Source organism: Cyphomyrmex costatus, unplaced genomic scaffold (assembly GCF_001594065.2).
Source record: "Cyphomyrmex costatus isolate MS0001 unplaced genomic scaffold, Ccosl1.0 scaffold36, whole genome shotgun sequence".
Lineage (NCBI taxonomy): Eukaryota > Metazoa > Arthropoda > Insecta > Hymenoptera > Formicidae > Cyphomyrmex > Cyphomyrmex costatus.
In genome coordinates this window covers 108,401-133,000 of record NW_017277774.1, presented here as the reverse complement: position 1 = coordinate 133,000, position 24,600 = coordinate 108,401, and the positions used below count along the sequence as shown (strand labels likewise).

Below are 24,600 nucleotides of genomic sequence, written 5' to 3'. Positions count from 1 at the left end.
GTAAGTCTAATCGTCCGGACAATTCCTGAGGATAATCCTGAAAGCAGATTATTTGGAATATTCAAAGACAAATTCTAATACGAAAATGTCAATTAAAAATTATCATTCATAAGTAGAATAAATTATACACAATTCTTAATTATAATTAGAATATATTGTAAGTTTATAAGCATTGAATTTTTTTTTATGTACCTGTACCTTCATATTTTTATATGCAATATTAAAGAAATTATATTTATTATTTTAAAAAAGTCATGTAATTCCATTTAACAGAATGGAGATGATCTTCATATCTTTTTGGTGCTTCCATTTAAACAAAAAACAACGTGACGAAAACACGTCCCCCTTGAAACTATTTCATTTTTATCTGAAACGTTTTTTTCTTATTATCAAAAACAAGGGAGTTATTTATAAATGGCCTTTTAGATGCCTCATCTTATATAACGTTAGATTTTATATACTGCTTACATATATGATAATTCTATTATATCTTTATGTGCACTATCTGGACAATTATCTGTAAACAGTCTGGAGACACGGTAGTGTCTCGGCGCTAAGCCAAGCGCGCGATTTTATATACTGCGTACATATATGATAATTTTATTATGTCTTTATGTGAACTATCTGGACAATTATCTGTAAACAGGAATAACTTGAAAAAAAAAAAATCTCTCTCTCTCTCTCTCTCTCTCTCTGTTGTGTTCTTCACAATACTTACAATTAGTTTTAATATGAAATTAAGTAATAACACGAATACGAGAATACTAGAAAATTGCCGATCGGTATATGCGAGTGTCTCTATTGAATGTCTGTATACAACTGGTGTCGACCTTCTAATTGTCGACAGGCAGGTCGTTGCCTAGCCGTGCATGTCGTGTCGCTTATTACATAGGCGTAGGTAACACTCTCTTTCTCATATTAATCACGGTTACTTTCAATTACATATATTTATTGATCTTGATACATACGCAGACGAACGGAGTGAGGAAAAAACGAACCAATATTTGCAAAAGAAACGAGATAATCTATGAAATATATAATGCTTTAATATATATTATAATTATGAATATATATTCACGAGATAGCTGCAGTCATATATGAATATATAGATTAAATATACTCCAGATTGTTCGAAATTCTCAATTTCTGACGATTTTTAAAACTGAATTAGTCTTCGATTTCAATTAGCATCTTTTGCGGCAAAGATAAAAAATGTTCAGGGAGTTTATTTAATTTTGGGAATGTTCGTGATTCGCGCAGTAAAAATTAACATTTTTCAATAGCATCTTTACGGCAAAGATCTTCGATAATATTGGAAGACTAATTTTAAATTTTATCCCGTGCAGACTTCTATGTACTATAGTATACCTACTATTAGTAACTCTTTACACACATATAAATTTATGTAAAATGAACTCCAAATGTATACTGTGTTCTACGCATGCATGGGTATGATAGGCTCTAAAGGAATATACTCAATATAACATATCTGTGTTTTCCATATTTGCCGCGAAAATCGCGATTGTTCGTAACGTGCGGTACCCTATTTCACTCCTTTCTACTGTTATATAACCGCGTAAATGTTATACTCGCACTTGATTTGTCCGTGACTCAAATGGAAGTAGAATAAAATCTTACAACCTTAACTCGATAGTCCATAAGAACTCGAACGTTCGAGCATGTAACTACAGTCGACAAACGTCTTGATGCGAATACATTGCATTCAGCGTGAAAGTGATAGTGAATGAATTTTAACAGAAATAATCAATAGTATATTGGTAACATCGTGGATAAAAAAGTATTATAAAATGTGGTGCCTCAATAAAATGTGTACGAGCAAAACACGTCTTGATTGCAAAACCGTTGTAATAACCGGAGCTAGTAGTGGTATCGGCAAGGAAACTGCTAGAGATTTATACGCCAGAGGTAATTTCACTTAAATGATAATTTAAGTTATACTGAACATTGAAATTTAAATAGATATTTTATATAAATGGAATATAAATTTACGTTATTGATTGGACGATGATTATGCCAAATTACATAAGTATTATGATTGAATGTTTGTTATTTACGAGCGTACACTATAACTTTTAATACTTTGTTATAATAATCTATATAACAACATTTCATGAGAAAAAAAAACACTCATTTTTTACTGGAATAAACTTTTATGATTATTCTTCGCTTTAAAATTCTACAATCTTTTTTCACAACTCTATGAATGTTATAGGTTGTTCGGAAAATTTGTATGGATTTTTAAAAGATAGTGTTGCAAACATATCGTGTTTTATGTTAAAATTTCTTGTATATTTTCAAAGATAATGTTTCAACTTACACTTTACATTTTACGCGTTTGAAACATTTATTTCGAAAAAGGCTAAAAGTGCATTTATGGCACTATGATGTGATGTTCTACTTACAAAATACAAAAATATTGTTTAGTCAGCATTTTTGCCATTTTAGAAATATCAGTTCGCTCTTCGCCTTGATGAAGTGAACAGCAAGGTTCACAAAACGGTTGGCATTAGCAATAAATAAAAAGACGGCGGTTGTCCGCAAACTTGGTATTTTTGAAAACAATGTCAGTGAAAGCCTCAGGTCAAATGAAGTTTTAGGCAAATGATAAAGTAATAAAATTACCCACAAGATAATAAATCATGGAAAAAAATATCAAATTATTGAATAAAAGTACATTTAAATACAATATTAATAAATCATATTTCATTTTACTCCTAAAATCCTTAAAAATTTTTTGAACAACCTAATAAAATATATTTTTAAATACAGAGGTAGTGAAATTGTCTTGTCAAGTCATGTATACAGGATGTTGGTGTGTGATGATACGATATATTTATTATAAATTGTACAATTTTTCTCTAACGTGTTTCGATCCTCGGTTTGGATCCTTATTAAAGAAATCTAATATAACATAGTCATTGTGCTGCCTGGAACACTTTATAATCAAAAGATACATCATGACAATGAGAGATTGTATAAAATAAATTAATGTTAATAATGAAAAGGTCAGATTACATTTATGTGTAGAAGAATAATTGTAATTATAAATAGAATAATTGTTATGATTATAATATAAAATTTGTGCAAATAACTTACAGGCTATGAATATTAGATATAATAAATTGAAAGTATTCTTGTCTAGTGTTCGTGACATTAGAGAACGTTAGAGAAAAATTGTACATTTTATAATAAATATATCGTATCATCACACACCAACATCCTCTGTACATGACTTGACAAGGCAATTTCACTACCTTAGATTTTTATCGTACGAGTCAACTGGTATCATCTTTCATTATATTTTTAAATACACTTGTATAAATGAAATATGCATTTAGGCGCTAGAGTAATTCTGGCGTGTAGGAATATGGAAAAGACAAATGAAGCAATTGAAGATATAAAAAATAATCCACCTTCGCAGTAAGTACATAAATTTGTGAGAACAAGAATTAATTAAATTTATTACATATGCTTTAATTTTCATTTTTTTCCTTATGAAATTTTTTTTCCTTATTTTAATTAAATTTTTATATGTTGACAAAATGTCATGGTTTATAAATCTATGACTATTTTAGTATCAACAAAGATAAATATAAAAATAACGCAGGCGAACTTGCTATTTATCCTCTGGATCTACGTAGCTTAAAGAGCGTGAGAAATTGCGCTAAAAATTTGTTAACGAACGAAGCACATATTCACATACTCATAAATAATGCTGGTGTGGCTGCGTATCCAAATGAGAAGACGGAAGATGGATTTCAAACGACATTGCAAGTCAACCATCTTGGTCATTTTCTTTTAACACTTCTGTTGTTGCCAAAAATGCAACTGTCTTCTCCCAATTGTAGAATAATCAATGTCTCATCACTTACTTATATTTGTACGTAGAACGATTATCGTGTACTTTAAAAATGAAAAATAATTTAGGTATATTATAATTTATTTATTATAGTTAGGGTTCTCGTTTAAAGTACAATTGTAATAGAAACATTTTATTATAGTTGCTGACATAGACTTCGATGATATCAATTTAGAGAGATCTTATGCACCATGTAAAAGTTACATGCAAACCAAATTAGCCAACATTTTATTCACCAAGGAACTCGCTCGTCGATTGAAAGGTGGGCTGGAAAAGCAAACGTTGAAAAAATAGAAAATAGAAAATCACATTTATTTTATTTACTTCTTTAATATTTAAGAATTGTTAGTTGATCGTTAATTATTTACTATGTAATAAAAAATATGTAATAAAAGGTAGATTCTAACACAATATTTATATTTTTAGCGTCAAACATCCACGGAATAAACGTGTACTCTTTACATCCTGGTATTGTACCAAGTGAGATATCACAGTATTCGAGTAATACAATATTTCCGGGTGCAACTTCTTGTTACAATGCATTTGCGTACTTGTTTTATAAAAATGCTGAACAAGGAGCGCAAACAACAATATATTGTTGTGTAGATGAAGAAACAGCCAATACGACGGGACTTTATTACTCGTAAGTATTATATTAAAATAAAAACAATTTTGTAGTTTTTTAAGAATAAATCAAATATAAGTAATTGTCTGTATGAGAGTCCGCGATTGTTAATACTACCAAAATTATTACGTCGACTCGCCATCAGAGGTCTATTCAATTGATATTCGTTAAATTTCTCGCAAGTGCTGAGATACACGTATGTCTCTTTATATAGAGTCTCGATTTAATAACTTACACCGGCGTCTAAGGTAGGCTCCCACTACATTACCTTACTGATGAGTCCAGTAGTGGAAGCCGGGACGAAACGCCAACTTGTGATATTCTTCGCAATCTTATTTTTCACAGATTTCAATTATCATTACTTTAATATTGAATTTTAATATATGTCTTTCAACATATTATTAAGATCTAATAAGATGCTATAAGCATCGAAATTTGTTAGATTGTATTGTCAATCTAACTATAGTGATATTACCGCGGTAGTTATTTAGAGTTGCGTTGTAAGTCTGAAAAAATGTTCGGCACGCGATTGACAGAACTACATACGCGGTATATAAATTCACACTTAATGATAATAAGCATCTTGATCTAGCTTTGACCGATAGGCTTCGCATTGTGCTTCCTTCTTTCTTGTTATTGTTAATACTACATTGATGTAAAAATAATGTTGGTTTTTATTGTTTTAAACTTTAGTGCTTTATTCTACAATAAAAGCAGATATGTTTAATTTATTTATATGATATTATTTTTAATAGAGCAGGTTTTACTTCATTAATTGTTTTAGTAATTTTATTTTTGGTGTTACCTTATGTGACTAATTATTATTATTACTATTAAATGTCACAAAGAAGCAAATCTGAGTCGAAAAAATTAATAGAACATTTGGCCAGACAACTACAAACGAACGGACAGTACAATGATGATAAAATTCCATAACGAAGATGAAGGCCTTGAAAATGAAGAGGATCGGGGACAGTCTATTTCTATAGCCATTGACTTATAACACCTTGAAGACAATTATCGAAGCAAATCAATTAAAAACCACTCGACAATACTAATATATATTAATCAATAGTTTTCGACCAATCAACAGTTGTTTGTCATTTGAACCAAATTAGAAAAGTAAGTCACTTGCTCGTCTATTATTATAATTATTTTATTTGATTAATTTTTGGAAAAGTAAATACTGATATTATGCATCAACCTAATATTTAATTAATATATAAGTGATAAAGTATAATTACATGTTTAATTCAAAGTCAAAGATAATGTTTTTGAACATTCTCAACATTTTTTGGCACACACACAAAACGAATAAGTATTTTTCTTTTTTAAACAAATACTATGCCATTGTCATAATTTGCGTAACATATATCAAGATTTTTAAAATAAATTTGGATAAATAAAATTTTAATGTAGTATACATACTACGCAAATTCTTACGACCGTATCGTGTTCAACATCAAACAAAGATCTTTAAGATATAAACTAGAATATTTCTGCAAAAAATTGTTTTGATCGAACAATGGTAGTCACTGGCGAAATCCAAGTCTTGTTACATCATCCGTCTTAGACGGACAATTGTTTCCGTTATATTTTTTGAAAAGTGTTACCGACTTTGACTGTGCCTTGCGATTACTCAAAATCCGCCTAGCGATCCCGCGATTTTGGATGTCCCGTTCGTTCGTCCTGACGCGCGTATTAGCGGCGTGACGACGTCGTGGACGCAGGCGCCTGGTGTTCGAGCGGTTCTCGCCATTTTCGCGGGTTATTGCGTCATTCTTTAAGACTTTACGTTACTCGCCGCCTAGTGCGGCATTTTTGTTACTAGCCGGTTCGATCTAGTTCTGGTTGTGTGCCATTTATTGAAGATTAAGCTAAGACGGACAAAGTCCGCATAGTAGGCAGTGTCGACTTTATCCGGGCCATATCAATATTGCCCATGATTGGATTGGGCAATGTTAACATGGCTCGAGCAATGCTGACATTGTACACTCGGGTTTGTGTATTTCATTTTTCCATACCATATACGTATATATTTTCAATTCCGAATTATTTTTTTTTCTATTCAGAAATTGCGGTGTTGCCACTCTATATCGAAATGCAAACAATGATCAATATCCTGAAAAACTATGGAATGTATCCTGTCAACTTTTGCATCTGGAACCAGAAGAAGATTTTACTACATTTTTGAAAAATGTTTCACGTCAAATGCTTTAAAAAATTTGGTTATTCGTAAACAAATTTTAAATATGAAATCTGTTTCATTTTGATTTTTGATAGACTAAGGGTTGTTTCTTTTACAGATAAAGTATATAATAACTTATTTAATTAATCTATGGATAAAAAAAAGGAGAAAATACGAGAGAAAGAGAAAGCGAGTAAGTTATTTACATAAATTATATGTATAATCTCATTGTCTAAAAATTTTATTTACAACACTCCATCAATGTTCTTGAATTTTTATATGAATTTAGTGACAACTTATTGTTAAAGTAATTTCTTAGTTTTGTGATAATTTTAAGATAGACTTATGAAAAGCTTTAGATTTTTTTATAATTGCGACTTCGTTCATTCGATCTGTGTCGTGCAAATAAAATTCGAAAGCTTTTGTTAATACTAGATATTAGTGAAATACAGAAAATTGTACAAAAGTAAGATATTTTTTATGAATAAATAAATGATAATGTTTAGTAGTATTTTACAGTGTTACGAATAATTGCATAATTAAACAATCATTATTACATTATTATCGTTATTGTGAATCGTGTTTTGAGACTTATTCGAGGTCATCACGTCAGTTACAAAATGCAAATTCTGGTTTGGATGAAAAAAAATTGAATGTAGAAGTTGTCAACCGAGCAAATAATCGAATGCCTTAAATTTCCGTCTGAGAAACTGTGGTTGACAGCGCGCTTGGACTTTAATCGTAGCTCGAGAGCTGGGGTGAAAGAATCTGCTTGAATTTGCGTTGAACCAGGATAAACCGTCATATTAATCTGTTCCATTAACATTCGCGAGTGAATGCCGGCTTTATGACCGATTCAAACTAGTGAATCGCGATTCGTCTAAACGCCTTTTTCGCGAGCACGATGAACTTTTGAGAGGGCTATATTGGACGACAAATCGTTGATGCATGCATTACGGCGATACGTTCCCGCGTATAACGGCTGCAGGAATTGCGCCACTCATCTAGCATGTCAAATTCAGAGTTGGTGCATCGAGATAGTCAGCGAGAAAAAATGGATAGGAGTGACAAAAAAACATCGATATTAATTGTTTTTGTATTTTACATAGGTATATAACTTCTATTCTATTATTATCTTACAAGGGTATTTAAATAATGATAAAATTAGCACGACAATTCTCCAATCCTTTGCTACACACGATAGATCGTTTGTGTCTCAAGTTCATTTTTTTATTACTTTTACAAATAAATTAAATGTACACATAAATTAAATGATTTTTACATATATTTTAACATGTTTTTATATATTCGTATGTATTATGAGGTTGTGTATTTAAAAAATTATATATAAATATTATAATACAACTAATTACTTGATGGTAATTTTCCGGAGAAGGAATGTGCAGAATAATGATCCAATTGTGTCTACTATAAGGATTAATTGAGAAAGAAGTTAAGTATAGAACAGGAATGTTTAAATTCACAGACTCTTATTTAAAATATTATAAAAAGGCTAACAAGAGTCAAACATCTATTATATAAATACAAACAAATAAATTGAATCAATGCTAATGTTTTTCGTATTATCCAACGCTTTTATTATTTTATTAATTTTTAATTTGTTTGTTAATTTTTAATTTATATGTGGATTTGTTAATACATTAGCATTGATTCAATTTATTTGTTTGTATTTATATAATAGATGTTTGACTCTTGTTAGCCTTTTACCTTTTCATTATATTTTAAATACTAAGAGTCATATACATTTATATATATTTGACTCTTATTTATTTACGGATAGATATAATATCTGACAAAAATGTAAAATTACACTTATTATTTTTAATATACAAGTACGAAATTGCATTTTTGCTCGCATTTTTTGCTCGTAGTAAAGAAATCGGTTTTTTTTATCAGCGATGTCTGAAAAGCGTGTTAGACCACAATTTGCATGCTCGTGCTGACCGCAGACAGAAGAAAATGAGTTTATTACGTCCTTGAAGGTCAACTTTGTAGAGAAAGAAAGAGCACCAGACGACCGAATCTCGAGGGCGAGTCTCGCATTTATACCCCCGGCTACCCGAGACGTACTTGCACACGTTGAACAATTTATTGCATCTTTCTTGCGCGTTAAAGCGTACTATGAACCGCATACCTTATGCTTGGTTCCCAGCTGGGTCGAATCATAAATCGTACGGCTCTCTCCTTTGCTCTCTCGGACTTTCGTCCTCTGATCCTCGATCCACCATGGTCACTCTTATTTCTTATACTAGTCAGAAGATCTTCGTACACCTTCAAGTGCAGCAACGTCCAAGCTTGCTTGCTCTCGTCGAATGTACGAGTTCTACTATCTCTACTCGCTCTCGCGCTAGTTATTTGAATCTTTACTTCATGTACCTTACGCGAGCTTTTACCACTCGCTTTTGCCCTTCGCATGTTTACGAGCTACTCGAGACACGAGTGCAAGCTGCATCGCTATATGTTCGCATTTCGTGGATTTTTGAAGACTTAATCCTATTTTTTTCATTACATTTCACAATATTTTATCACATCTCATAATCAGTAAAATCCTGAATTGAGATTGAAATTGTCACGAGTTATAAAATGCAAATTTTAACTCACAATCGGGGAAAAGTCTAATATATAACATTTTTTGGATTGTCGATCTAATGAATGAATAGGCATCATGATGGAATAACACATTGTCAGTACCGAAATATTGGCTATTGATGATGAAATGTTTTCACGTATCCCTATTTCGGGTCCTACGAATTATCCTTCTGCTCCCCGCCGGGAATGAAATATCACTCCCTCTGGGAGAATTTGATATACTGAGACACGCGCACAAACCCCATTACATCACGTTTACGGCGACCACAGCGCAGAAACTTGATAATTACATTACGTCACAACCCTCTTTTATGACAACTACACACATTGTTAAGAGGCATGTGATTACGCTTATTCCGACGACGCTTTTATATGTATAAAATAATTTATTAGCGATTCATTTTTTTATAACTCACATAATAACATGCGCGATTTGATGTATAATGCGACACAAAATTACATTTTATCTCTATATGGTTTATATAAATAGTTTACATAAATAGATAATGATCTTGATAAATTAGTTTATTCTTAATGTGAGAAAAATAATTAAACAAGTTGAGATAAAATAAAGCGCGTTAATGCGATAAAATTAAACTGGAATTAAATCATGAATATAAATTATTTTTAGGATGTGTATTGAGTACGTAAAATTTAGTATAATACTTTATATATTTATGCGCTCATAATTATTTAGGATCAATTAATCTTAAAGATTATTAGAGATAATACCAATTCATAATTTTTAGAGATATAGCGTCGTGATCATAAACGGCTATAAACAATAGTTTTTAAACAACTAATTATCTATTTTTTTATAATGGCTATATAGCTTTGATTCTGCAGAATATTATAATTTCATATTTATTCTATTATGATATATTATAATTAGCTCTCGATTAATTTCGTTCACATTACCGCAATTCAGGAAGTTAGAATTCGCGTTGTTAAATAATTGTCCATTCATTGATAACGCGGTGATACGTAAACATTGGGGTCATTGTTAATGGCAATTTGTTTACCGGGTTGAAATAAAGAGCCGAACGAAACGAACAACCGCGATTATACACAGGACTTGTAATTATCGACAGAGCCGCGGATTCGTCGCACAGACTATCGTGTAGCATCATGTATGTAATTATTGGGTTACTGTCAGGTATATCTTGTCGGCGAGTTTTATCGCGATTAAAACGAGATAGAGTTTGTGGCGGTGAAAACAATCAATACGATACCAATGCATCGTGTGTCAATTCACCGAGATTGAATTTCGACCGCGGACAATCTCTTTTTTTTCTGACCAGTGTGAATCCCTAAAATGGATAAGTGTCAGTCATACCACACAGTTAATTTGTTATTTGATGTTTCACGATGACTTAAGACATCTTAAGAGATTACTGTTAATTAAGTAATAAATTTATAAAATTTTTATCAATTATTTTATGTATTAAATAAACATTACTCTATTATATATTACGTATACTATATTATTTTAATAATATATATATAGGTACGTATTGATGACGAATACTTTTCAAAATTATTTTATCTTTTTTTATATTTGTACTTTACATTTTTTTCTATATTTAATACAATGTTATATTTTTTCAAATCTTTGGCAGGTATTTCTATTCAAAGAAAATATTTTGTTTTTAATTGAAAAAGAAAATAATATATATAAATCGGTTATAATTTTTATAACAATTTCCTTAAATGCTGGAAATTAATTATATTTAGTATATATTGTCTCTATTATTAATGTTGATATACATATATTAGCAAAATGATAATATATAGTTGAATAACTAACCAACTGATAATGTAGCAATTTATTTCGTTAACGATTTGTTAAAAAGATTAATTAATTCATATAATTTACATCATATTCACATTTTTCACATTTTTTTTTTTTTTGCATAACGAGAACCATCGAACTATCGCAATTTACTAATCTATTATAAAAAAATTACAGTATTACTCACCGTTTTCAGCGTCTCGAAATTTCCTCTCTTCAACATATCCATTAGTCTCTGATGTTCCATTTCCTCCTTTGTCATATACATCTTCTTGTTCTTCAATTTCTCGTTTTCATAATCGTCGCACAAAATATTGTGAAAATTCACCTGCTGTACAACATGATCCGGTCTCGTTTGCTCGACCGGATTTTCCGGCAGATCCTGCTCAAATTGCAGATTCTTAACGAGAACTTCATTGACCACTGCACCCCCACGTTCGTCGGCATTCTTCGTCATTTCTTCAACTATGCGGTCTTGCAACTTTTCACTGTACTGAAGTTTATTTCGAGAAGATTCTTCTTCAGCCTTCAACTTCGAGTCTTTCTTACTCTCCAGTTCATCAACAGGTATTGTAGCTGTTGACAAACTGCTGTTCTCTCGCGAATGAATCGTCAGTTGGTCTTGATCTTCTCGCGATGCTTTCTCGTAAACGCCTACGAGATCTTGGAGAATTGTCGATTCGTCTGGATCTTGTCTGATCTCTTCGTGACCTCTGGATTCTTTCATTTCTGGAGATCGAGACCTGACATTTGATTGAACGTTATTTTGACAAGGTGATGCCGATTGGAAAGTGGCAAAAGTTCTCGCAGGTTCATTATAAACAACCTGCTGCTGTGGATTCCACTTAACATAAATTGGATTTTCCTTTCTCCTGTCTGCCGATTCTTTCGATTTGCCATTTGGCAAATTCTTCTGCACCTTCAGACACTGCTTCAATCCGATCTCCGGATACCTACCGACCAAATTTTCACTCTTACGATCGTCCTCCTTGATTATTTCAAGATGTTCGTGTCGCAACTCGCCAGTTTTATCGAACGTCTCGTCCTCGAGCGTCAATGACGTTTCTTTGACAGCTGATTCTCGATCTTTAGAAACGCCGGCCTTCTCGCCGTAAGGCGATGCTTGCAGAGAAGGTCGAAGAATTGATTCAAGGTCATCTGCATGAATTACTTGTGGTTGCAGGCTACGTTCGTAGATCCTCTCCACGTGATCGGGAGAAGCATAACGCGTGATTCTGACGGACGGAACGTTTTCGCAGACAGCAATTTTGGATCTTGTAGCATTCTGCTCATTTGGTTGTTGTTGCGAATCATTGATCGTCGTGTAAACTCGATTATTTGGCTTGAAACTGGACGAAGGTGCGCTAATTGACACATTCGCTCGATCTTGCGATCCCGCATCTTGCGAAGATACGCCAAGATCTTTGCGCGGCAGGACCAGTGGTCTTCTGACTTCCATCGACGCTCCTGCGATCTGTTGACACCTGGTTCGCGGAGTACGTGACTCCACTTGGCCTTGAAGGGCTCTAACACGAGCACTAACAGCTGAGCCATAAATCGATTGTTCCTGTCGCGATTGATCGATCGATTTAGGCTCTCTTCGGACGTCGCTGCAAAACTGAAGTCGACGTCGCCGTGATTCGATCGCGACGCAGTTCGATTCCGCCGACGAAGCGATCCTCGATGAGCTATCTCGTGAATAGTTCGCAGCGCATCTCGCAGACACTTCCGTCGATTTACAAGTCGCCTCGACCGTTTTATCGGCAGCGCCGGGTTGCGGCGTCAGTCTGCTTGCCGTAGCAGCCGGCCGCCTACTTTCTCCGTCCTTATTTGGTGAGATCGGTTCGCCTTGGTCACTAAAGCTGCCTCCAAGCAACGGTAGGCCCTTCGTGGGGCCCGGCTCGCACAACGGGTCCATCTCCTCCTTCACAAGAGAATGCGCAGCCGCTGCCGTTGCACAGTTTTCATCCACTCGATTTCCAGAACGCTTCAACGACGGCCTTCTGTACGAAATAATTGATGATGTCGTTGTCATTGCTGTCGCCATCGACGTCGTACCAATAGACATCTCGATCATTTTCGAATTGCTGTTAATAGTTGTCCTATGGTCAGACTCGCTCTTCGCCAAATTCATAATCCTACTCGATGCTGTAGGTTTCTCTTCAAGATTCGCTTCGGCGCGCCTGGATTTGAAACTCGAACCAAGAAGTCCTCTCTGAGGAATTCTGGAGGCTAGATTGGAGTCACCAGATTTCGCTGATGCAATATTAGACTGAGCGCTGAAGCCATAATCTTGTTGCTTACTCCTCGCCAAGTACTCTTTATACGTGCCTTTACTAGTATTCACTCCGACATTCACCTTCTCCGGCCTGACGCGCTCCAACCTGCGATTCACGCGAGTCAGGTCGTCATAACTCGACGAGGTTCCTCCATTCAATTTGTCCTTCGCCTCATCGACCGATGTCCGAGACCGCGAATCTTGACCACGATATCTTCGCTGACTCTTCTCGGCGCTGCTGTTGGACCTCGTCAAAGGTTTTTCACGTGGAATTGCCGGGAAGTTTTGGCTGTGCGCTTGATTCAACCATTCGTCTACCCTTTTCTGAACTTCTCCTCTGCGTAGTAAGATCTCAGGCATCTTTGAACGACTGCTCTCGATTGCGTCCATTGTAACTGGCGGCGAAATGGAACAGGTGTCTTGTTGATATCCTTTATTAGAATCCTTCTGTCTATCCCGCGAACGCTGTCTCACTTGAGTCTGCTGGTTCACCTTTAGCACCGATTGAATTTTTTCCCTCGTCGGAATAGATTTTGTTTGAATCTTCGCACTGGACTTCACCTGCTTTGACTTTACCTGCTGCCGCTTCTGTTGATCCATCATTATTGCTTCGAAATTCGTTACGCTGATATTACCAACATCACTGAGATCTGACGATCTACGATAATTTAGATCCTCGTATTCATCTAGAATATTGTTCACCGATTGAGTGTCAATCGAGCTGGTGCTCTTCGACTTGTTTCTCGCGACACTTTCGTCGCTGCTCGAATAATTGCTCTGTTGCTGCTGCTGCTGCTGGCGCTCTCGGCTGATCTGTCGCTTGGGACGTAGCTTCAGCTTCTGATATTTTATCACTGCATTTTCAAAGTATGACGAGGCACCTTCGATCTCTTCGCTTCGGTTCGTCTTCGAAGCGGACGATTGACGCGCGTAACGTTGCTGAGACGACTCCCGCCGATGATTATGCATCTTGCCGTCGTCAGGCATCGGTAAGTCCCGCCTAGCAATCGCTGGTAAACCGGAAGCCCGGAAGGTCGTGAAGCTTTGCACGTTCCTCGAATACGTGTCCTCCTCGGCGTTCGTCAACCCTTTCGACGTGATCCATGAAGTGACCAGGCGAGAGGCGCCGCCGTCCACGTTGATCGCATCCTCATCGACCAAAGGAATGTTGCTGCCGGCATTGGATTTTGAAATTATTTCATCATTCATCTTCTATCGCAAAACGGCATTTTAGTCGTATCTTCTCAAAGAGAACAGAAAGGAATCCTGATGACTAGGAGAGATCCTGAAATAAAAATATTTAAATATATAGATTCTGGCAAAAATGTTTGAGAAGAAAAAGAGAAAATAATGAATAATTATTTTATAAATTTGAGTTTTTATATACAAAATTATGTTTGGTATACTGAAAATGTTCTAGTTATACCAACAAAAAGTAAAAAAAAAAACAAATTCTTATTATATAAATTAGAATTTGTTTATCAAAATTTTGGTTATCTTAAATAATTAAAATATTTGATTTAACTTAATAAATGTCTAACTGGTATAATATTACGTTTTTTTGGGTGGGATCTACCAGAATTTCAATTAATGCAACAAGACATTTTTCCAGTGTAGAATTTGGAAATTGTGAAAGAAAGTTTAAAAGTATATTTTAAACGATTTTTCGTCAAATAATTTTTCTAGTATTGCATATAATATTGATTTGTCTCAGAATAATGATTTAACATGAAAAATTTACATTTTTGAAATAGACAACTGTATTGTTTTTTACTAATTAAATTTTAATAAATATTTCTTTGAATAATTCCAACGGAATATTTATTAAATATAAATATACTTATCAGATGTAACAATCCATTTAGTTTGATTGAATTATCATTTTTTTCATTTACCTAAATATTTATTTACCGTAAATAAATATTTCGCTATTCAATTTATTAGAATTTAATACTTCTTTGTCTCAGTGTATGAAGACGTGTATCATTATTTAGACGTGCACGATAATTTCAGATACACTGAGAATGGAGAAAACTAACACAATTTGTTAACTAATTTTATCAGCCTTGATAACGGTATTAACTACGTAAAATTTTAGAAACTGCTCCTCCACGACTGCTTGTATACGCGAATATCAAAAATTATCCACTAGAAACGTTCATGTAGGAACTGTTTCCGCAAATTCAACGTAATAAAGTCTCAAACTCGCGTGACGTGAAACGAAGAATGTCCCCCTCGTTAATTTTTCAACCTGTATAAAATTTACGTGCGTGCGCCACTAAATGATACCGCTGCGACTGCATTTCCGCTTGAACTCCATACTCCAACTCTGCGCATTATGCGCCATTTTAATTGCGAACATAGACTATTATTTTGCCAGTGAGTCAACAAGTCATAATAATGGGTCGACTAAGGTTCGATGACATAATTTCCGCAAATCTTGAAAAAAAATCTCTGAAAAATTTCTGGGAAAAATCTGTAGTAGAAATGTATGTAATTTTTTTAGGCACCCACACATTCAGTTATTGTCTAATATTACTGCATTCTCATTAATTGTAACAATATTGTGTAGAAAATAAACAAGAACTTAGAGTTTTATTCAGTGGCTGAAACTTTTCCTAATAAAACTTTGCCTAGTTATTTTTTACTATTAAATACTTTCTTAGATTTATTAATTAAAATACTGCCAAGTCTACTTCTATATATTGACCTGTTTTTTGTTCAGTAAACGTGTTCGGATTTTGCGCATTTTTTGTGTGCAGTAACTGCAGAGCGTTACATCTTGATTAGAGCCCTAAGTAGTTTTACTTCTCAGTTATTAAACAGAGTTAATATAATTTCTTTATGAATAACTGCTAAAAAAATGCATAAAATTTCTACCAGAGATCTAACAACATTTAATTCGATAAACGAAAACGTATGAGTCTAGGCTACGAGAATCAGGACTATCTTACGAGATACAGTGTTAAGTTTAAGATTAAAATTCTCCTCGGCAAAATTCGCTATTTCGAACTCAACCACGTTCTGGAAATCTCGCCGATCAGCGATAAATAGCAGAAGGCGCGCTTCTGTAACGATTGCGGCGATTCGACGCCGCCGTCGTTGCCATTTGCCAACATTGGAGGCACGTTTTATCGTTTGTGGAATTTCCGGTAGCTGACCGGTATCCGGTTTGAATTAATTCGGTTCCTGAGCTCGAGGACATTAAATATTATAATGTGTTCGCCCTGAGGAAGTCGTGCGTGGAATCCTTAAGAAACTCAAGAGATTAACGGAATTTAATATGCCCGCAGAGAGAGACAGTGCAAAACAACATTATTTCTTTGTAAAGTGAGCTTGCAAGTTTATATAGCGCCTTGTAAATTAGGTATTAGGAAAATATCACCATCTAGAAAACTTTTAAGTAATAAAAATAGTACTTTCTTTGTTAAAAATAAATATTTTCATTTCAAGCTTATAATATTTCATGCAAATTTAAATTTATAAGATGTGATGTACCTAAATTATTTATTTATATTAATATTTTTCCTAGCTCGACCAAGGTGATTCTCTTTTCTTAGAAGTTTTTATATTTAAAATATATAAAAAAATTAATATATTAAAATAGATAATTTAAATAGATTATTCTCTACAAATATATACTAGGTGTAAATTATATATTTTATAGTTTAAAGACTAAACTAATATTATAAATTAATAAAAAGTACAGCAATAAAAAACGAATTAGCTTAAACAACTTTAGATAAATTCTTTAAATAAGCAAAATTTTAGATGTTTTTATTTCGCTTTACATATAGATATGTACTTTCCGTGAAGTGTACAAATTAATTTCGAAAAGCGTTTTCTTTGTGTATAACTGTGTTTTTACGTCGATTACCAACGATATATTTCTCTCCTGAATGGAATTATGCATTGATAATATATATAATTAACAAGATGTAATTCGTGAAAACCTGATTCACAGTTGAGAGATCACATAGGAGTATATAGACAGCGAAATAGTCTCGAATGCAAATTACACAAAATCACGATTAACGAAGTGAATGAAAATACGAAAAATCGTGCTACTTATCGAACTCGTCAACCGGATTAATTGCAAATTGCGTATTTTCGGCAAACAATCGGTTTTCAGCGATGGTATCGCTTCACAAAAATAAAGATCGACCTGGCGATAAATATTCATAAAATGATACACGATAAGAGTATGAGGTAACAATGTAATCCGATAATATTCACGAGCGACATAAAAAGGGAGTGGTAGATTTTATTCATTTAATTACAATCCATTGCGCGATAGCCATCGATGTGCCTATAATTTAATAACAATGCGTTAAAATCAGTGGACGTATAAAGTAAATATTAAACGAGAACCGCTCAGAATCGCGACCATCGTCAACCTCCACGGGGAGGGTAAATGCAATTCATATGAGGCTGTAAGATCTTGTGCGCGAGCGGCGTAAATTAAATTAAACTGTCGCGGCTTTGCTGCTGTATTACGGCGAGCTCTTCTGGCACTCTAATGATTCCCACACAAGCACACGCTTTGAAGCCCCCTGGCTGGAATTCTACTTTTAGATCGCAGATAACGCGTAACCCACCACATCGTAACGAAACATGCGTGAATCATGCGTGACATGGTAACGTCGGCGTCAAATTAACCTTAAAATTCGGTAGAATTATAAGTTCTTGTTTGATTAAAATTATTTGATTAATTTAATCTCAATTGAATTCGTTTGTATTCGCGTGTTCCGTCCAATTACACAAATTTTTTTATAAAAACAGATATTTCTCCATAACTTTATGAAATTTATATAGCAAGTCCTCATGCGTTGGACTAGAATTATTTGATTAATTTAATCTTAATTCTATTTGTTTGTATCCGCGTATGTGCTCTCCAGTTTACAAAAATTTTACTTAAAAACAGATTTCTCTGTAACTTTATCAAATTCATGAAAAATAATATATTACAATAGATTTATGCTTTTCGTGTTATGAAATATGCAACGAAAGAACGGAGGCTGTCAAAATAAACTGAAAAAAAAAATATATATATATATGTATATAAAAGTGCAGATAATCAAGGCAGCCCGACAGAAAAAGAGATATACCAGAATAAATTCCTCTCCGAAAAATGTTTTTATTAAAAAGCTTTAATTACGTCATTGCGTAACATGCAAATGAGAGTAAGGATTGTGCTTGCGCTTGATAATATCAGTTTCCTGATAAAAATATTTATCGTGTGTACCCCAGGAATGCGAGCCATAGGTGTGCTAGCTAACGTAATTAACGGTACTGGAAAATTCAGGTGTTTCCGCAAATGCACTGACCCGAATCCTCTACGCGCGCACTAACACGCGATGCACGGAGGTGACTACGATCTGCGGTGATTATCACGATTTATCGTCTATGGACATTCAGCTCATGATATGGTCTCGTTAACAAGCCCTTAGTACTCGCCATCGCGCAATGCTATTCCATGTAACTTGCAGCAGTTAAAAGTAAGATATTACGATGTTAGAAGGAAGATATGACGCGTAACTTTTTTTATTAACATTTTGGAAAAAATCAATTTCCAAGTATGTTTAAACAGAACCTTTTATTGTTTTTAATGTAAATATATAAGTGTGTGTATATTTACCACATTTATTTTTTATTTATGTATAATATATATATATATATATATAAATAGTATATGACATACGTATAGTTTGGTTTGCGATTCATCACAATCTGATAAAAAATTTTTTATTTGTAAATACATGTATAAATTTATTATTTATATACGAAATGTTACCATAAGTATATGTTCACATACATATGTACGACTATGTTTCGTATATAATTGTAATACATATTTATATTTATTTACGTATATTTACATATGTTTTATATAAAAAATTTTTTATCAGGAATATACTTGTAATATATGTAATGTAGAATATACATATTTATATACGCGTAATAATACATGTACATACATTGCAGCTATAATCTCACAAAGTTCTATTTCGCAAAATGCCTTCGCAGATTTGTTCTCTTGTAATATTTGCAAAAAAGCAATATATTCCGTTAAGAACTGCAAGATGTTCGCGGCAAATCGGTGCCGCGCGTATACATAATTCATCAATTGACATTCCCGAATGAATTGCAGCGTGTTAGAATCGCGGTGAGACGACAACGGAATGCAAAAATGATCGCGTGGGCTTAACGACCATGGCACGGTTGCGTAAAAACGACGGATGATAATCGACCTACGATCGCGGAAAGCAAATACGTACTTCGGGAACTGACTCGTTAGCCGAGCGCGAGGTACTGTACACGCTATTTAAACCTTTTAACCTTTCAATTAATCGGGTAACGAGATCTTTGATCTCTTCCATCTAACAATAAGGTTGGCTACGGATCATCTAGATTATTTATACTGACCGTTGCCTCGAATTTCTTCTGATTTTGGAAAACTAAAAATAAACTAAAAATGAAACGTGAAATTTCATTTTTTGGTACAAATATAAGTACATAATACAATGAAAAATGTATAACAACAGCACCAACCATAAACAATTTTAATATTATAAAATGAAAAATAATATGATATATATATATATACATATGTATATATATATCGAGAGAAAAAGAGAGACACTAATCAAAAATAACGTATAGAATTTTTTTCTAATATTAATCTCAATATAAAAATTAGAAGTTTCCTTTTAGTTGATAGAAATTTGTTCAATTAATCGACTGTATATTATGATCATTATTGGCCCCAAGGAATATTCTCTGAAAATGTTGTCATGAGTATTATCATGGTATTAATTACAGAAAAGCATAATGGCCAATATTGAAAATGACGAAAAACAATATTATTAAATATCATAATAATAAAATATAAAGAACGTTTGTATAAAACAAAAATTCATTTTTATGTTATATTTTCTACAATATTTATTCTAAAAACATTGAAATTAAGATAAAATGAGAAAATTATTTATTTAAATTGTTGCAGTTTAATCAGGCGCTTTATCTCAACGTGTTAGAAATATTTAACGTACATTAACGTGCATTCATTGTTAAACATCTAAATAAACGGTTAAATTATTGTAAGAGAAACTAATTCACTTGAATTCACTCCGATGAAAATTTTATAGTTTATCCTATTTAAATATTATTATTATTACAACCGATATTTATTTTTCTCTTAAAATAAACTCTAGTTCGGCAAGTGACGAGATATTAAGAAGAAATATTTATTTGATTTTATCCACTGATAAAAATTTTATAGTTTATTTTATGTAAATAAATATCGATATCATGTTCTAATTAATTCTTGTTATTTGTCTCTTAAAATAAAATGTAATGCGACAAATAGCGGCATATTAAGAACGAATAATCATTTCAATACGGACAGTGACACTTACACGCGCGGAAATCAGCTTTCAGGGTACTCAATCGTAATCGCGGTTGTTTTGTCAATTACTTCGTTCAACCGGCAATACTTCTCGTGTAGAGACCGGAAGACACGGTCGTTTCCTGCGGTAGCGCCGTAATAAAACGTACCGCACGTCTCGTAGCGCACACGAGAGCAATCTTATCCAGGATCGGGTACTCGGTGCGCGTTTAGCATACGTGCGCGCGTGTATGCGTACGTGATTAAGTGCCGTCGAGCAGCAACATTATCTGGCGATATGTAGGTGAGCACCGATCCTTTAGGAAGATTAATGACCCCGTATTATCTGGTCGATATGGTGCGGTGGTCAGGCTGTGACTTTTTAAACGTGCGGGAAGACCTTCGCCTTGGACTCGGCTTCACCGCCATTCGTTTATCATCCCGACGAGTACGCGACTTGTCGCGCGGTATTTCCAATCGCGAATCTCGTATCGCTCGTAATTTAGATTTGCCGTTCGTATGTATTATGGACTATTATGCAGCGCACGTCTCGTATCCCTCGAGGCGTTCGCCGATGGTTGATTTTAATATCGCACATGCCATCATTATGCACGATATTATTTTCGAATTAAATAATACGCGCCTTAGGCATCGAAATAAATGAAGCTCAAGACCGTTCCAGTTTTGAGTTTTTCCACGCTATTTTTTAAAGGAAGGACAATGAGTCGTCCACCGTCTATCTTTGATTACGATACAAAAACAGGAATGTCTGTGAAGTGGCTTTATAGAGTTTGCTCTATTGTGAAGTTTGTTTGCATATTTTACATACAATCTAACATAAAATTTCTTATAAAGTCTTCTTTTCATATTTCAACACGTAATCTAACATAAAATTCTTATATACAATCTGACACATAAAATATCACGTTGAAAAAGTAATCAATTTTTTATCAGACTCAAAAATTATATCTATGATGCTTGTGCCGACAAGATTACATTGTTGAGTGATTCTTGGTTGCTCAAGAGAGAGCCGAGCTACTTTACATATTTCTTTCTCTTAGACATAATTTCCTTGACAACGATATATCGATTTTATCCGACGTCTTTGCTAACTATTCTTTAGGTAGTGTATATACCGATCCCTTATTCCGACGAGTGGTCTGAAAACGTTGCGGTCCTCTTTCACAATCCTCTCTCTCGTCTCTTCTCTTCCTCTAAACCGTTGGGCTATTCACGTCTTTGACAGAGTTGCCTTCAGGGTGGATAACCCGACCGCAGCTACGTGGGGCCTACGCGCTCAAATTTTTCGAAAGACTCGCTGTTTTTACTCATGTGAAAGGATAAACAATTTCGTAATTTTTTATACATGAAAACATAATAATTAATAATCTAGCAATTTATTTTAAATAAATCGACCAAGTCCTTGTGTGGATTAAAAAATTTATTTAAAAATTACAAAAGTATTATGTTTTTGTATACATACACAATAATCTAAAATTATTATTATGGGAATATAAAATAATATTATGATTGTTTAGTATAATAGTTGCATAACAAAATAATAGAAAAATTATTTATAATAAATTACGTATTATAATATAATTGTTTTATAATAATAACGCACAAGTGTACACATATACATTATATTTTTACACGCTTCACAATCTTTTTATAAAAAGTTTTGATTTCTGACAGAGTTGTCTCTTACGACTGCTCCAAGAAGTACTTCGCAACCTTTTTGCTCGTCTTAACATTCTCCGCGTAGGTCCCTTCGCTTTGGGTTGCACATGCGGCCCCCGAAGCCCGGTTTCCCCATTCTTTTGTTCTCGCCATGCTCTCTCTGTTATTTTTTCTCCTATGCCCGTAACGTACACGAGATCTGCTAGAAGAGACTCGCTTTTTTCGACAAACAAACCACACGACGAACAAATGTCATGAGCCGCTCGAGACATTGCAGAGCTAAACGCTACCTTGCTCTTTTTCTATGTGGCTAATTTACGTTCGCACGTTATTACCGTGTGTGAAAATGGAATTTACAGTGCTTCGACATGGTTTTATTTTTTATTTTTTGTAATACATTGCGTCTCTTTTCGAGCTTTAAATTCTTTTTAATTGCCGTGTTTTGACAAAACTGTTAAACCGTTTTAATTATTTAACACAATAAAAGAAAGTTAATAGCCCAGAATACTAAATGACGCAATTTATAAAAACGTGTGCTGAATTTTTTCATTAATTTACTTTAGTTGTTATATAAATAAATGTTATTTATTCACTGCAAAAAATTAAATTTTAATAAATATTTATGTTTGAATAGTTCCAAATAAACATTTACTAAATGTAAACATATATTTATTTAATAGATACTAAAACCATTAATTTGATTTAAGTATTATTTTTTATTGAATAAATATCATATTTATTTATAGTATTATTAAAATAATATGTATTAAGATTTAATACATTTTTTAATAACTTTTTTTTATGTACTGGGTCCTTATTTTATTTTAAGACCGTTTTAAGTAATGTCAAGATGCTAATGATTCGTGTGATTGATTTATGACATCTTAAGATTTTACTTTAAACGATCATAAATATAAAACTCTACTATGGATACCGGCCTTAAATAATTCAGTGAAATAATAAATAAGATACATAAATATAATATAAGACGTTATCTCCTGGCACAGATCAGGCACGAGTGCACTGATCATCGACAGAATGCTGAAGCCAAACCGAGGCACTAAAACCCAAGAACGAGAGATGGCGTTCAATTCTTTGCATCGGAAGAATGTCTTTGAACTCGGTTTGGAACCGGATACGCTCGTTACAGGCCGCTTCTCTCTCTCGCCTCTCTCTCTCTCTCTCTCTTTCTCTGAGACAAACGGACGATCGGCAGCAAGTGCATTCACACGTAGATAACGCACACTAATAGTAATGAATGCGTTAGACTCATGTTGTGAGACTCATTCATGCTGATAATAGCGCGATGCACGTGAATCGCTCAACGCGAGTGATATGCTTTTTATCGCATAATATGGATACGTACACAAACGTGTGCTTTTGTCTAATGGATGTATGCGCAAGTACATATATTATTGCAAGCACGATCATTATGTTCACTTCAAATTATATATATATATATTCCTCTTCTGAAGAATTTAACTCATTAATACAAAATTACCATTTATATCTTTGTTATACTGTAACAAAAGCTACAGATGCTTTTATTTTTAGCATGTTACGCGATATTGTAATGATATAAAATATCCGAACAGTAAAATTATATCAATTATTTAAAATTATTACAAGAAATGATCGAATTATTTTACATCTTTATTCTTTTCATTACTTTATATGACTTTTATTTAATTTTTTATTGTCCAATGTTACGTTGTCTTACGGTGTCAATTATAAAAAATAATTCCTCGCTCTTGTAATATCATATAAATTAAATAACGGTTTCAAATGACTAGAGCAAGTCTTAGGATGACATTATTAGAGGAAAGAAGATTTATTACGTTATTGTTACATCACGGTTTGCGTAAGTTTTGATTACTGAAATAAACACCTCCTACATACTATCGCATTTTCCTTAACGGAACGATTAAATGTTCTGTTCCTCCTCCTCAAATCTCCTCCGCAGTTTCTGAGTACTAACCGCGAAGCCGATTCTATTCCTAAAGTTAATGCAACTTGCTAGGTATTGTATGTACATTGAGCTTCAAACCCGCTCAGCAGTCACTCAGTGTATCCAGAATAAACGTACTAAATAAATATCCGACCGTACATCTCTGTATTTCAAAAAGTATATATAAATACAGCTTTAATATATAATATGTT

The 24,600-nt window shown here is 33.5% G+C and overlaps 2 protein-coding genes across 2 annotated transcripts; one reads left to right on the top strand and one right to left on the bottom strand.

The window, feature by feature from the left end:
• Positions 1 to 1,686: 1,686 nt before the first annotated feature.
• LOC108776465 (retinol dehydrogenase 11) lies at positions 1,687 to 6,725 on the top strand. The gene is made up of 6 exons (XM_018543081.1): positions 1,687 to 1,926; positions 3,360 to 3,441; positions 3,597 to 3,901; positions 4,023 to 4,142; positions 4,307 to 4,523; positions 6,578 to 6,725. Exons 1-6 carry the CDS (start codon positions 1,809 to 1,811, stop codon positions 6,723 to 6,725), a joined length of 990 nt encoding a protein of 329 aa, XP_018398583.1. The 5' UTR covers positions 1,687 to 1,808.
• Positions 6,726 to 8,823: 2,098 nt separating this feature from the next.
• Positions 8,824 to 14,582, bottom strand: LOC108776364 (uncharacterized). Its single transcript, XM_018542963.1, has 2 exons — positions 11,283 to 14,582; positions 8,824 to 9,138 (listed from the first exon to the last, which is right to left on the bottom strand). The coding sequence occupies exons 1-2, from the start codon at positions 14,580 to 14,582 to the stop codon at positions 8,824 to 8,826; spliced, it is 3,615 nt and encodes a 1,204-aa protein (XP_018398465.1).
• Between the last annotated feature and the right edge of the window lie 10,018 nt (positions 14,583 to 24,600).